The following is a 14,521-nucleotide window of genomic DNA, read 5'->3' as shown; positions in this document are numbered from 1 at the left end:
AAAAAGGAAAATGGGACATATAGAAAAAACTGATTTCAATGACTTAAAGCCTGAATTTAGTTGTTTTTTTCCACTGTATGGCACATAAAATCAGCATAAGTAGTTCAAGGAGCTTCACAAAGTTGAAAATCCAGAGATTCATTCTGTTTTCATCTTTTCTGGGTCTGATAAATGGTGGAATTTTGATGGTTCTTTTTTATAGGAATATCAATTTTTATTTATGTAATTTTTTAAAAAACAAAAAATTTATAATGAAGTTATTAAAAGAGATATTTTTGTTGTTTAGGTTATTCCTCCTCCAAGGAGGCAGAGCCTCGATGGAGTAAAAACTTAAACCACAAAAATGTTTCATTTCTATTTATCTGCATTTTTCATCTGTCTGCTACATTCACAGATTACTGCAAATCTAAGTGCTTTTATAGCGATTTTATTCAACATTTTAAGACTTTCTGTAAACTCAAGCACTGTGTAGAAAAGTGGTCTATTATGGGATGGCTACACCGTTAGCCGTTAGCATGACTCGTAGCTAACGTTAGCTCTGGTGCTAACAGCAACATGTTTTACATTGAGGTGATACCGTTGGCTTGAAGTGACGGAGTGATCAGAAAACTCTTTGTTGTACAATTTACACACAACCAGGCTTTTATCCAAGCTGCCATCAGGAAGATTTTTAAAAGGAAACTTTCTGTCCAACAAGCTCAATCTGGTCTTCCTTCACTGTTCACCAGAGCCTGACTTCACTCAGTGTTTCCTGTGCTTCTTCTTCATGGCTACAAACAGACTTTAGGTTCATTACCGCCACCTACTGGGCTGCAGTGTTCATCAGTTACCGGTGTGGCAGAAATGAGGGAACTGAGGAGGCAGCAATTAATTGCGTTATTAATTGTAATGCGTTATTTTGGCTGTAATTAATTAATCAGAATTAACGCGTTAACGTCCCAGCCCTAATATATATATATATTAAGGATAGGAAAAAACTAACTTGTTAAATTACAGATATGATCTAGTAAAACCACAGAGAAAAATATTATTTTATATGTTACATATAAACCTAACATTAAAAAAGGCCAAAACTAATGTCCACATAAAAAACATGTATTTTTATAATCCGTATTTCATTGTTTTTACAATGTTTTTACTTTATTTAAATCTGCAAAAAAAATTTAATGTCATTTTTCTATTATTTGCTGCTATTTAAAAGAAAAAAAGTCTAAAAATAAATAACATTAATTAAATATAAACTATATAAAGGATTGAAAAAACTAATTTGTCAAATTACAGATATTATCTAGTAAAATCATAGAAAAAAACTTTATTTTATGTTACCTGTAAAACTAAAATTAAAAAAGGCCAAAACTAATGTCCACAAAAAAAATCTGTATTTTTATGAACTGTAATTTGTCCTTTTTATAGTGTTTGACTGTAAAATTACATGATTTACTGCATTTATTCAAAAATATTTAAATGGAATTTTAAAGTTATTTTCTGCTATTTAAAAGAAAAAAAATTAAAATTCTAACTGTTATTGTATAGATTTATACTGTTTGGGAAATTACAGATAATATTCAGTAAAATCACAGCAAAATTTATTAATTTACCCCATAACTATAAAACAATGTAAATAATACCCACATCTAAAATGTAATGATAATAATAATGATAGCAGATAGTAAAATCCCTCATTAATTTACAACAAAAAATGTAAATAATCACATCAAAAATCAGAATTTTTGTAGAAAATAATTTGTTCTTTTACAATGTGAGATGGTGTTACTGTGTTCAAAACAACAACAAAAATAATCATAATTTTACAGATATTTGCAGGGTTTTTTTCCCTCTTTCACTGTGTTTTAACATTCCAATATTCTACTTTTTAAAAAGATTTTTAAAAAATGTGTTTTACAGGCACCGTTGCTTTTTTTGCAGAATCAGATTTTCTTTGTTTACAGTGTGGTTGGATGTAGGTGCTGCTGGACTGAAAACCTCTGACGTCTTACTTTTTGCTCGATTGCAGAGTTTCGTCTTCGGTTGTGTAATTTCTGTTATTCTGACGTGAGCACAGCAAGAATGTGTAAAAATAATAAAAACTACACCCAGAGGGAAACAGATTTCTAGTAACTTTACATTCACAGAAATCCGTCACCTGCCTGCAGGATGCAGCTTTAACAAAGCGTGTGGTGAATATTGAGCTAACGTTGGCGTTACAGTTAGCAGTCTGACATTAAACAACACATCTGTGCTGGACAACATCCCAGAGGCTTTTTGGAAGCTGATGACCCGCTTGGAAACGAGTCGGAAGCTTCTGGCGATCATCTGCAGCGCTTTGAAGATCAGAAGATTTACGACGTTCAACAAGTCCTGACTGCACCGGCTCAACTCCCCGATCTGCAGTGTTCTGCTAATAGTTTGTCATCATAGCATTATAATAATAGCTGCAAAGACGGAGCTGCTGCTGGAATCCTGCAACATAACGCAGTTTAACCTGAGGCTCCAACAGGCGGCTGGTCTGAGCTGTGGGTGGGCTGGAGATGGTGGCTTTTACTGGGACTCCTCACAAGCTGCTGTAAAATAAGTAGAAATACAGTGTGAGGAGCGTTCACTCATGTAAAGTCCCATTATTAAAACGGTTGTCGTAAAATTGAGCAAAAACAAGTCAAATTAAAGCTGCAATTTGGGCGGATCCTCGCATCCGTGCTGGTCAGTAAATCCAAACATGCCCACCAGGTGGCGCTATCACAGTGAATGTATATCGGCCTAGGCATGTTTTCAGGGGTGGACTGTGATCACACATGTAAAGTCTGAGGCAGATTGGAGCATGTACAGGCTAGTTAGACAGCACTTCCTGTTTTATGATGACCCATCCACCAGGTGGCACTCTCTCTGTCACTGTATTCCGGTTGATAGAACCCATCAGGGCTGGCATCTGATCACACATGTAACTCTTCAGACAGAATGTAGTATGTACAGGCTAGTTACACAGCATTTCCTGTGTCATGGCGAATTGTCAACGTTCCGCCAGCCACCATTTCTGGAGACTTTTGCAGCGATAACTTGTTAACTTTAATCACCCATGCCTGGTGTACATCCTAGCCAAATCTGAACTCTGTTGGGGTACCCTATTTGAGTTTATAGCTTTTGAAAATGTGCAAAAATTGGTCCAAAAATCGTCCAAAATCTGTCACATAATTCAAAATGGCTGACTTCCTGTTGTGTTTTAGGTATGGTTGTCAGTTACTTATTTCATAGATGTAGGTGACACGTCCTGGTCGTAGAGCCTGTTTGAAATTCACACGTATGCAGTTCCATGACATATCTAATTTTTTGCCGGTCCTGATGTCTCTGCAAATTTTCATGTGTTTTCAAGTATTTTTAGGCCTTCAAAATTGCAATTCAAAAAATATAAAGAAGAAACCCATGGTTTTGAAGAGGGTCCTACACACCTTTGTTGCTCAGACCCTAATAACTTGTACTTGTGGAACTTCTAAAGATCTAAATTAAAACTTGTTTTCCCTCCATCTTCAGGCAGCGGTGAACGGAGACACGCCTCCAGCTGAGGGCCTATCAGAGAACGACAGCGGCGTGGAGCTGACCAATGAGAACAGCCCTCTGACGGCGGCCGAACCTCCCTCCCCCTTCAGCCCCAAACAGAACGGAGACGCTGCCTCACCCCAAGGTAACACTCAAATTAACTCACCCCTAAAGTTACACACAAACTAACTCACCCCTAAAGTTACACTCACACTAACTCACCCTTAAATAACACACATTAATTCACCCTTAAATAACACTCACACTAACTCACCCTTAAAGTTACACTCAAACTATCTCACCCCTAATAACACTCGTGTTTATTGTGCTGCTGTCTCACAATGATACAGAAATCTAGCAAATCCATGGATCCAGACTATAAGCCACACTGTTAAATCTTATCGCCTGGTCCTTGTGTCATTTCTGACCTTCCCTGAATATTTCATCCAAATCTGTTATTCTGATTTTGAGTAATGTTGCTGACAGACAGACAGACAGACGCTGATCATCACATCACTCCGCCGTTCCTTGGTGGGGTAATAATGGCTGAATTTAACTCATGGGACTCTTGTGTTGTAAAGAGACAAAGCAGCAGAAACTGTCCGTCTGTCCTGCTGCAACATCTCTAGTTTCTGTCCAGCCATCTGTCCGACCTTCTGTCCACGTCTTCTCGTTTCTCAGACGGTAATCGGTGTTCGAGTGGAAGCAGGAAGAGGAGCAAGAGCAGGTCATCGGAGGAGGACGGCAGCTGGAACTCCTGCAGCGAGGTACGACCGCCAACGCTCCGAAAACACGTTAATAAGTCATGGAAATGAGCTGAACTTTAGTCTGCTGGTCACGTGTTTGCAGGAGAAGTCTTCAGGGTCGTCTCAGCTGGGTTTGAGGAAGAGACCTCAGCCCAGAACCATCTTCCAGGCCGGACTGACGGCACACAGCAAACCCCGAAGACAGAACCGCAAGCAGGAGCACAGCGCGATGCAGGTAAGCTCACCTGAACACGCAGGTAATGATTGAAAACCACACACTTTCCATCCGACTGCACACAGCAACTTTCTGCTTTTTAATTTCTTCCGTGTTTTCTTAGTTTTGCTTCACCAAACTTTACAAAATGTCTGAATGACCGGGATAAACACAAATATAACTTTTGACTCATCTTTGGTTTTGTGATTCAGTGGAAAAGTTCAGCGAGTTCAGCTTTGTTTTTATTTTCCTACGTCCCAAAGAGAAGCCTGTGACTCAGAGGAAATATGTCCAAACTGGCTGCATCCAGGCTGTGAAAACATGAAAAATCACTCCTGTTTACTGTCTTCTTTAGTTTGGACTTTTTTCAGTTTCCCCACATTTTCTCATCTGTCTTTGCATCTGCATCCTCTTATTTCTCATAGATCCCTTTTTTTGTGTCTGTTTTTGGTCATTTTGCATTCGTTTGTGGTTGTTTTGCATCTCTGTTGTTGTTTTGTCTATTTGTGGTTGTTTTGTGTCTCTTTCTGTTCATTTTGTGTCTCTTTCTGGTCATTTTACATCTGTTTGTAGTAATTTTGCATGTTTTTGTGGTTGTCGTGTGCCTGTTAGTGGTCTTTTTGTGTCTTTTTGTGATCACTTCCTGTCTCTTTCTGGCCGTTTTCCATCTATTTGTGGTAACTTTGCATCTCTTTGTGGTTGTTTAGTGTCTGTGATCATTTCGTGTCTGTCTTTGGTCATTTTGCATTTGTTTGTGGTTGTTTTGCATCTCTGTTGTTGTTTTGTCTATTTGTGTTTGTTTTGTGTCTCTTGATGGTCATTTTCCATCTGTTTGTGGTAATTGTGCATCTTTTTTGGTTGCTTTGTGTCTATTTCTGTTCATTTTGTGTCTCTTTCTGGTCATTTTCCATCTGTATGTGGTCATTTTGTGTGTTTTGGTGTTGTGTTTTTGTGTTGTTTTGCATCAGTCAGTGGACATTTTCTATCTCTTTCTGGTCATTTTCCATGTTTGGATCCACTGTTTTTCCTTCTGCGATTGTTTTGCATCTCTTTGTGATCACATCTCGTTTTTACTTTCCAATATTTTCATTTATTTGTTATTCTAATAAAAAAATACATCACAACATAAAAATATTTTCTGTAATTATCTAGAAAGAATCTTAAACGGGACACTCTCCTTTGCTGTTTTGTACTTAAACCTGCAGTGTCGAACCTAAAATGTGCACAAAAACTGCTTGTTTTGTCAGTAAAACCCAAACATGTTTCATTTTTTATTGAATATGAGAAAGAACAGCATGAAATCATCCCAGGGAAGAAGCAGGAACAGGTTAGGTTTGGACATTTTGCTTGAAAACAGAGTAAATTCCTCCAGCTGGCTGTGGGCTGATGTTGTCTGTGAATTTTCTCATTTTTATATTTATAGGCAACAGAAAAGCTGCAGTGCTGCATGTAGGACACACAAAAATCACCACTTTCTATAAATTCTACTGTGATAAGCAACTTTTCAGTCGTACAAAACTGAAGAACAGTGATATTTATCCTTCGATTTAAAGCTCAACTGATGTTTCTTCACACTCTGGGGTTAAATCGGAGTTGAATTGCACATAAAAATACTTGGATGAAAGTCAGATCCACACAGGGACATAAATTCCTGCCAGCTGACGCTGCTGCGGTGATTCATGGTGAAATGGGCTTTGTGCGGCGGAGATAAGGTCCGTTTTGGTAACAGTCGCTTTCAGGTGGAGAACGTTTGTGCAGACACACTTCTAAACACATTTAGTATCGACCTGAAGGAGGGAAACGACAGCTGGTTGTTGGTGTTGAGATGTTTCAGCCTCTTTTTGTCCCTCCTGTCGCAGTGTTCTGGAGCTCCTCGGGGACCCGCCGTCGTGTCCCAAGGCGTCCCAGAGGCTCCTCGTCTGGAGCTGATGGAACAGGACTCCAAAGACTCGGCTCAGAGCACCAGCACCTCGTCCAGCTCTGAGATCCAGCCAGAATACAACGTAAGTCGTTTGATGGAGATTCACTTATGGAGGAGAAAGTAAAGAACCTGAAAAACAGGGCGAGACTCACACAGGCAGATAGGACACCTGGAAGATCTTCAAAGAAACGTGAGACGTCTGCAGCTGCTGCATGTTTCATTGTTTCAACTCAAAGTAGTTCTCTTTCATCAAAGTGTGTTTTCATGTGGAAATGTGGAAACAAACTGTCCAAACTCGAGGCAGTAAAACTAAAAGAACAGGAAGTTAAAAGTCTGGCCTTGGTCTCGGTCAGAGGTGGGTAGAGTAGCTAAGAGTAACGTTACTTCAAAATAATATCACTCAAGTAGAAGTAAAAAGTAGTCATCCAAAAAATTACTCAAGTAAGAGTAAAAGAGTATTTGGTGAAAAGACAACTCAAGTACTGAGTAACTGTTTGATTGTAATGTCAGATTTATTTTTTAGAAATGATGTGATCAGACAGACAAAAATGTAAAATAATGTCCAAATTCTGGTATTTCCAAATAATAAAATAAAAAATAGCAAAAATAACGTCTTTACAAAATGACAAGTTAAGCCACAAGAAACACAAATTTCCAAACCTCAGTTTTTCACAACATAAAGCTTTTGAAACAAATACCTGTAGTAAGGTAACATTTGTATGTTTGAACAGTGCAAACTACTTCCAGTGACAAGATATACTGTATTTCACTTCCCTCCAAATGGCACAGGCTCAGTAGATAGAAAATAACAATACAACTATGGCTGGACCTGAATATCCCCCACCAACACCAACACCAACACCAACACCAACACCAGGCTGTATCACATGGACCTATCAACCCTGATGTCACACTTCACTTTGTCTGTGTTAGTAAGCAGAAAACAAAAGCCAAAGATGGAGATATCCATGCTAATGCTATGCTAATGCTATGCTAATGCTATGCTAATGCTATGCTAATGTTGTCGGACTCTGAAGCAAGATCAAACGTTTCGAAAATGCCCCGTTTTTTTCATACCCTGTCTGCTACGTGTGCAGAGTTTGTGCTGCTATACCACCACAGTTCATATGAGGTCATGCGACTTCAAGGCGGCGTCTGGTGAAACAGTCACGTGATTACTGTTGCTTCGTCTGATTGGTGAAACACAGTCATGTGGTAGATCCACTGGGGGCAAAATAAATCAGATCTAATGTGGTAAATAAAAACAGTAAGGAGTCCAGTATAGCCCAGTATAGCGGAGTAAGAGCAGCGTTTCTTCTTCACACATCTACTTAAGTAAAAGTAAAAAGTATGGCAGAGTAAAACTACTCTCAGAAGTACAATTTGTTCAGAAAGTTACTCAAGTAAATGTAACAGAGTAAATATAACTCGTTTCTACCCACCTGTGGTCTTGGTGCAGCGCTACTCTGCTCCCAGTGCTCCTGCTGCACTTAAAATGCTACCTTAAAATCCAGTTCTCTTATTGGTGACACCTAAACCATGAGAAAAAAACAGTGAAATCTTCAACTTCACTTTCTTTTTGGGCAGCAAGAACAATTTAGGAGGCGTGTTTGTTGGTTGAGGAGCGATGTTTTTGCCGGCATGTGACAATTTAGGTCGTTTACGTCAAACTCGTTCCTTCGGATGCCTCAGGAAGTAACCGTAGAAGTCAGAATTCACACTGCATATGAACGCTGTGAATGTAGAAGGAAAACCACGAGCAGAACGTCTGATTCGATGCACCTTTGTCAGGCTTGGAGACTGTTATCTCCTCTGTTTAAACACTGCCTGCAGATCAGCCAAAAGTCCTTGAACTTTTGCCATGTGACTGTAGCTCACAACAGAGTTGATAAAGCCGATGAGCACAAAAAACACAAAATAATTAGACACAAAATGACAAAAACAACACAGATACTGACAAAAATGGGACACAAAATCTCAAAAACAAGACATAAAATACCAAAAATAAGACACAGGTTAGCTGAATTTTCGTCATGTGACTGTTCCTCACAACTGAGTCAATAAAGTTTTCTCAGTGTCACAGAAGAACACAGAATTTTTAAATTTTTTTTTTTTACACAATGTGATTCATGCCAATGATTTATTTTTCTGGCAAATTTTTTAACTATTTTGACAAAATAACCAATTTTTTAAAACATGGATCTGGTTGTTTTGCCAAACAGAAACCTATGATTAGTTCAAGGACCATCAGAAAGTATGAAATGCAACAATTCAGCTCCGTTTTTAAAAGATCTAGATGATAAATTGCAAAATTTTGTTGAGTTTTGGGCATTCAGAGGGTTAAGTTTTTCCTCCAGAAAAAAAAAGTCATGCTTCCATTGGTATTTATTATTTTTAACAGAACACGTTTACATGATTGTGCATCTTCTGGAGGTTTGAGCTTTTTAAACTACACAATTAAAGTCCAGAACTGAAGTTACAGACGTCAGATTAATACTTTGACAGCAGCTTTGAGTCACAATGAAATGAGCAAAAAACAAGTTAAGATGAACAACGAGAAAGAGTTGGACAGTTGTGCAGGAGAGATGGAATGTTTAGAAAGAGGAAGTGGAGGTTTGAATTTTGTGAAATACAAAATAAAAGTCTGGAACTACATTAATACTTTGAAAGCAGCTTTGAATCTTAATGAGATGAAAAGAATTAAGATAAAAAAAAAAACGTCTGTGCAGGAAAGATGCAATATTTAAAAACAGGAAGTGGAGGTTTGCACTCTGTCAAATACAAAATAAAAGTCTGAATCTGAAGTTACAGATGTCAGATTTTTTTAAAAGCAGCCTCCAGAAATGAAGATACACAGTCTTTTAGAAAGAGGAAGTGGAAGTTGACACTTTTTTAAACTACACAGTAAAAGTGTAGAAGTGAAGCAGCCTCCAGAAATGAAGATAAGTTCAGAACAAAGAGAAGGAGACCCAGACGGCTGTGGAGGAGACTCGGAGTCTTTTAGAAAGAGGAAGTGGAGTTTTTTTCCAGAGAACTCGTCCACCTGGCCTTGTGTTGGTGCAGGTGGTCACACAAACACTCCGTCTGTTTGCTCTGCATCAATAGATTCATTTATTCAGGCTGTTTACATCTGCACACGTCCTACATGTGCTTTTGTGTTTTCACAAAAAGCAAGTCATCCGTCAGACTCCCTCACAAAGACCGACGGGTTTCTGTCTGAAGGCTCTGCTGGGATTTATCTGGAAGTCTGAGAGAGAAAACACTGCATCACATCAAGAGATCAGAGTAAACAGTGTGTTTTCAGACACGTACAGGTGAAGCCAAGACGGACAAAAACACTCTGCATTTTAAAAATCTCGACTTTTAATATTTTATTTTTATAAACTGCCAAAATGACACCATTTATCAGAAGTAAATGCTGTAAAAACACACAGACTACTTGAACTTACCAACCTAAAACTGTGATATCTCATCAAAATCACTGTATTCTGCAGGTCTCGTATAAAACAATACTAAAAATAAACAGTTTTTTTGTAACCAGATTAGGGCTGCAACTAACAATTATTTTAATAATCGATTAATCGGCCGATTATTTATATATATATATATATATATATATATATATATATATATATATATATACACATATATATATATATATATATATATATATATATATATATATATATATATATATATATATATATATATATATATATATATATATATATATATATATATATATATATAACATAAACTGAGTAGATGTAAGAAGTTACTTTAACCCCTGTTTGGTCTAAATGCAGTTCATCCTGCTTCACTCCAACACAGACCAGCGTCTTCACTCAGACTTTGTGAGAAAATTAAAACTTGAGGCTTAATCTTTAAATTATTATCACCATTGTGAGCAAGTTACTTTTATTTATAAAGCATATTCAAACCCTGCTTAAGCTGATTAAAGTGAAATAATTCATTGTTGCAGCCCTAAACCAGATTCTTTAAAATCTGAAAATTCGGAGCTCTTTGGTTCAACTGATGAGCCATCATTGACTCAGCTGCGACCAACAGTCTTTTTTGGCAGAATAAATTTTTAAAATACAAAATCAAATTCAATTTTTTTTTTTTTTTTTGCTTTATTAAGACTTCCTGCATTTAGTTTTCTCCTACATTTTCTGGCCATTATCCATCTGTTTATAGTCATTTTGCATCTTTTTGTGGTTGTTTTGTTTGTTTCTAGTCATTTGAAGTCTGTTTGGAGTCAGTTTGTTGCTCTCCTTAGTTGTTTAGTGTCTCTTTGTGGTCATTTTGTGTCAGTTTCTGGTCATTTTTTTCATCTCTTTATTTTCCATTTTTTTGTGGTTGTTTTGCGTCTTCTGGTCATTTTCCGCGGGTTTAGAGTCAATTTGTGTCTGTGGTTGTTTTGTGTCTGTTTATAGTCATTTTATGTCTATTTCTGGTCATTTTGCATCAGTTTTTAGTCATTTTGCGTCTTTTTGTTGTTGTTTTGTGTCTTTGTGGTTGTTCTGTCTCCATTTGTGGTCATTTTGTGTCTCTCTAGACATTTTCAGTCTGTTTGGAGTCTTTTTTTCATCTCTTTCTGGTTATTTTGCATCTGTTCATGATGTTTTTGTAGCTCTTTCTGGTCATTTTTTGTCTCTTTCTCTCCACTTTCCATCTTTTTGTGGATATTTTGCATCTCTTTGTGGTTGTTCTGTGTCCATTTGTGGTCATTTTGTGTCTTTCTGGCCATTTTCCATTTGTTCAAAGTCTTTTTTCATCTCTTTCTGGTTATTTTGCATCTGTTTGTGATCTTATTGTGGCTCTTTCTGGTCATTTTCCATCTATTTGGAGTCTTTTTATTTCACTCTGTGGTTGTTTTGCATCTGCTTGTAGTCATTTTGCACCGCTTTTGTGGTTGTTTTGTGTCTGTTTCTGGTCATTTTCCACCTGTTTAGGGTGATTTTGTGTCCGTTTGTGGTCATTTAGCATCTATTTGTAGTTATTTAGTTTCTCTCTGTGGTTGTTGTGCATCTGTTTGGGGTCATTTCCTGTCTCTTTGTGGTCTTTTTGCATCTGTTTGTAGTAATTTTGTGTCAAATTGTGCATCTCTTTGTGATTGTTTAGGTTCTCCTTGTAGTTTTGTGTTTCTTTGTGGTCTTCTGTGCATCTTTGTAGTCATTTTCCAGGTGCTTATTCACAGTCTGTTGTGTTCCTGACTGTCAAAGACAAATTGTCTCTACATTTTATCGTGTTGAATCAAATGTTTTCCTTCTTCTGTAGGTTTTAGTCCTTCAGAGATGACTAGTGATTCAGACTCTCCTCTTCCTGTATCTGTTTCCAGGACAACAAGGGTTTTGGAATCGGCGAGCTGGTCTGGGGTAAGATCAAAGGTTTCTCCTGGTGGCCGGGCATCGTGGTGACGTGGAGGGCAACCGGCAAGCGGCAGGCGAGCCACGGCATGAGGTGGCTGCAGTGGTTCGGAGACGGCAAGTTCTCCGAGGTGAGGAGGACCGAGAAGAACCAGGAATGACGGTTTAACGTCTGGTTCTTCCGTCTGACGCCATGTTCTCCTCTCCAGGTTTCAGCCGACAAACTGGACTCCATCACTGCTTTCCCCAAGTTCTTCAGCCAGGCGTCCTACACCAAGCTGGCCTCGTACCGCAGCGCCGTCTTCCAGGCTCTGGAGGTGAGTTTCAACGTTCTGCAGACCTCAGAGTGTTTTCAGCCTCATCAAAGGTCCAGCTCTGCTAATTAGCTCAGACTGACCAGTTTCGTGTGTTTCTCACAGTTTTGGTGTTGATGAATTAACTGTGTCCTCAAAAAAGTGAACTTCTCAGACAGATGGACAAACATTTTGAGCTTGTAGACCTGGTTTTCACAGAGAAATGGCTCATTAACCCTCGTGTCGTCAAAATTGACCCGTTTTAAAGTTTGAAAATGTGGGAAAAAAATATATTTTCGCAGTGAAACTTCTGATGTCCACATTTTCAACATTTTTGGGAAATCTTTGAACATTTTTTGGTGGAAAAAAAGAAATGTTAAAATGTTTCTTAAGAACATTCACAAAAAAAAAATCAACCAAAATCCAGCGAATTTTGCTGGATTTTCATTGATTTTTTTGTGAATGTTCTTAAGAAAACATTAGAAGTTTTACTGATATATATGGAATCACTTTAGATATTTTTAGGATTTTTTGGAAGATTTTTACTCATTTTTTGAAAAATATTTACAAGAATTTTCTTGCCAAATTTGGGGGATTTTTTAAAATAAAACTTTAAAGGGAAACTTTTAAGGAATTATTGGAATTTTCTTCCTGAAGGTTTTAGAAATTTTCAGAAATTTGGGAATTTTTTTGCTGAATTTTTGGATTTTTTCAGACAAGGAAATAATATTTTTTGGTGCCCGTAAATGAAGACAACAGGAGGGTTAAGCTTATTAAACTGTGCAATTTTTGTATTATTGGATGAGATTTGAGTCATTTTGAAGACGTTTTAGTCATTTTGAACAAATATGAGTAGTTTTTGACAAGATTTGTGCCGTATTTTTGAATCATTTTGTGACATTTTAGACAGATTTTGGGTCACTTTGTACTAATTTCTGAAAATTTTGACGAGGTATGTGTCATTTTAGGAAGGTTATAGTCATTTTGGACTAATTTGGAGTATTTTTGATGAGATTTGTGTCTTTTTAAAAAAATTATAGTCATTTGGATTCATTTTGAGTCATTTTTAACAAGATTTTGAGTAATTTTGGACTAGTATGAGTAGTTTTTGACAAGATTTGTGACATATTTTGGAATTATTTTGTGTCATTATGTACAACTATTGCATTATTTTTGGACACAGTGAGTCATTTTAGAGTATTTTTTAAGTATTTTGGACAAGTTTTAGTCCATTTTCAACTAATGTTTAGTAATCTTTGACAAGATTTGTGACATTTTAGACAAATTTTGAGTCATTTTGAAATAATTTGGAGTATGTTTTGACAAGATTTTGACTGATTTTCAGAAAAATTTAGTCATTTTGAACTAATATGCGTAATTTTTGACAAGATTTGTGTTGTATTTTGGAGCCTCAGTATATCCTACATTCTATCACTACATTTACCCTCTAACACTACATTTACCCTCTAGTACTACATTTACCCTCTAGTACTACATTTACCCTCTAGTACTACATTTACCCTCTAATACTACATTTACCCTCTAGTACTACATTTACCCTCTAATACTACATTTACCCTCTAATACTACATTTACCCTCTAATACTATATTTACCCTCTAATACTACATTTATCCTCTAACAGTACATTTACCCTTTAATACTACATTTACCCTCTAATACTACATTTACCCTCTAGTACTACATTTACCCTTTAACATTACATTTACCTTCTAATACTACATTTACCTTCTAATACTACATTTACTTTCTAATACTACATTTACTTTCTAATACTACATTTACCCTCTAATACTACATTTACCCTCTAACAGTACATTTACCCTCTAACACTACATTTACCTTCTAATACTACATTTACCCTCTAATACTACATTTACCCTCTAACACTACATTTACCCTCTAACACTACATTTACCCTCTAACACTACATTTACCCTCTAATACTACATTTATCCTCTAACAGTACATTTACCCTCTAACATTACATTTACCCTCTAACACTACATTTACCCTTTAACACTACATTTACCTTCTAATACTACATTTACCCTCTAACACTACATTTACCCTCTAACACTACATTTACCCTCTAACACTACATTTACCCTGTAATACTACATTTACCCTCTAACACTACATTTACCCTCTAACACTACATTTACCCTCTAACACTACATTTACCCTCTAGTACTACATTTACCCTCTAGTACTACATTTACCCTCTAGTACTACATTTACCCTCTAGTACTACATTTACCCTCTAACACTACATTTACCCTTTAACACTACATTTACCTTCTAATACTACATTTACCTTCTAATACTACATTTACCCTCTAACACTACATTTACCCTCTAATACTACATTTAGGCAACGTCAAACCTGTGTAACTGGTCTGGTTTTCGTAACTTTAATGTACTTTAAGT

General features: G+C 36.9%; 1 protein-coding gene across 2 annotated transcripts in view; it reads left to right on the top strand.

Moving 5' to 3' along the window:
- The window catches only part of dnmt3bb.1 (DNA (cytosine-5-)-methyltransferase 3 beta, duplicate b.1), a 62,971-nt gene that overhangs the window by 27,011 nt on the left and 21,439 nt on the right, over positions 1 to 14,521 (top strand). For both annotated transcript variants that reach the window (XM_055013108.1, XM_055013109.1), the window contains exons 3-8: positions 3,523 to 3,673; positions 4,210 to 4,295; positions 4,378 to 4,509; positions 6,348 to 6,491; positions 11,751 to 11,909; positions 11,988 to 12,095. In XM_055013108.1, coding sequence (XP_054869083.1) covers positions 3,523 to 3,673; positions 4,210 to 4,295; positions 4,378 to 4,509; positions 6,348 to 6,491; positions 11,751 to 11,909; positions 11,988 to 12,095 — 780 coding nt within the window. The remainder of the gene's footprint in view (positions 1 to 3,522; positions 3,674 to 4,209; positions 4,296 to 4,377; positions 4,510 to 6,347; positions 6,492 to 11,750; positions 11,910 to 11,987; positions 12,096 to 14,521) is intronic.

Source organism: Amphiprion ocellaris, chromosome 8 (genome assembly GCF_022539595.1).
Source record: "Amphiprion ocellaris isolate individual 3 ecotype Okinawa chromosome 8, ASM2253959v1, whole genome shotgun sequence".
Lineage (NCBI taxonomy): Eukaryota > Metazoa > Chordata > Actinopteri > Pomacentridae > Amphiprion > Amphiprion ocellaris.
The sequence above is the reverse complement of the archived record's forward strand: the minus strand, read 5'-3'. Positions and strand labels throughout refer to the sequence as shown.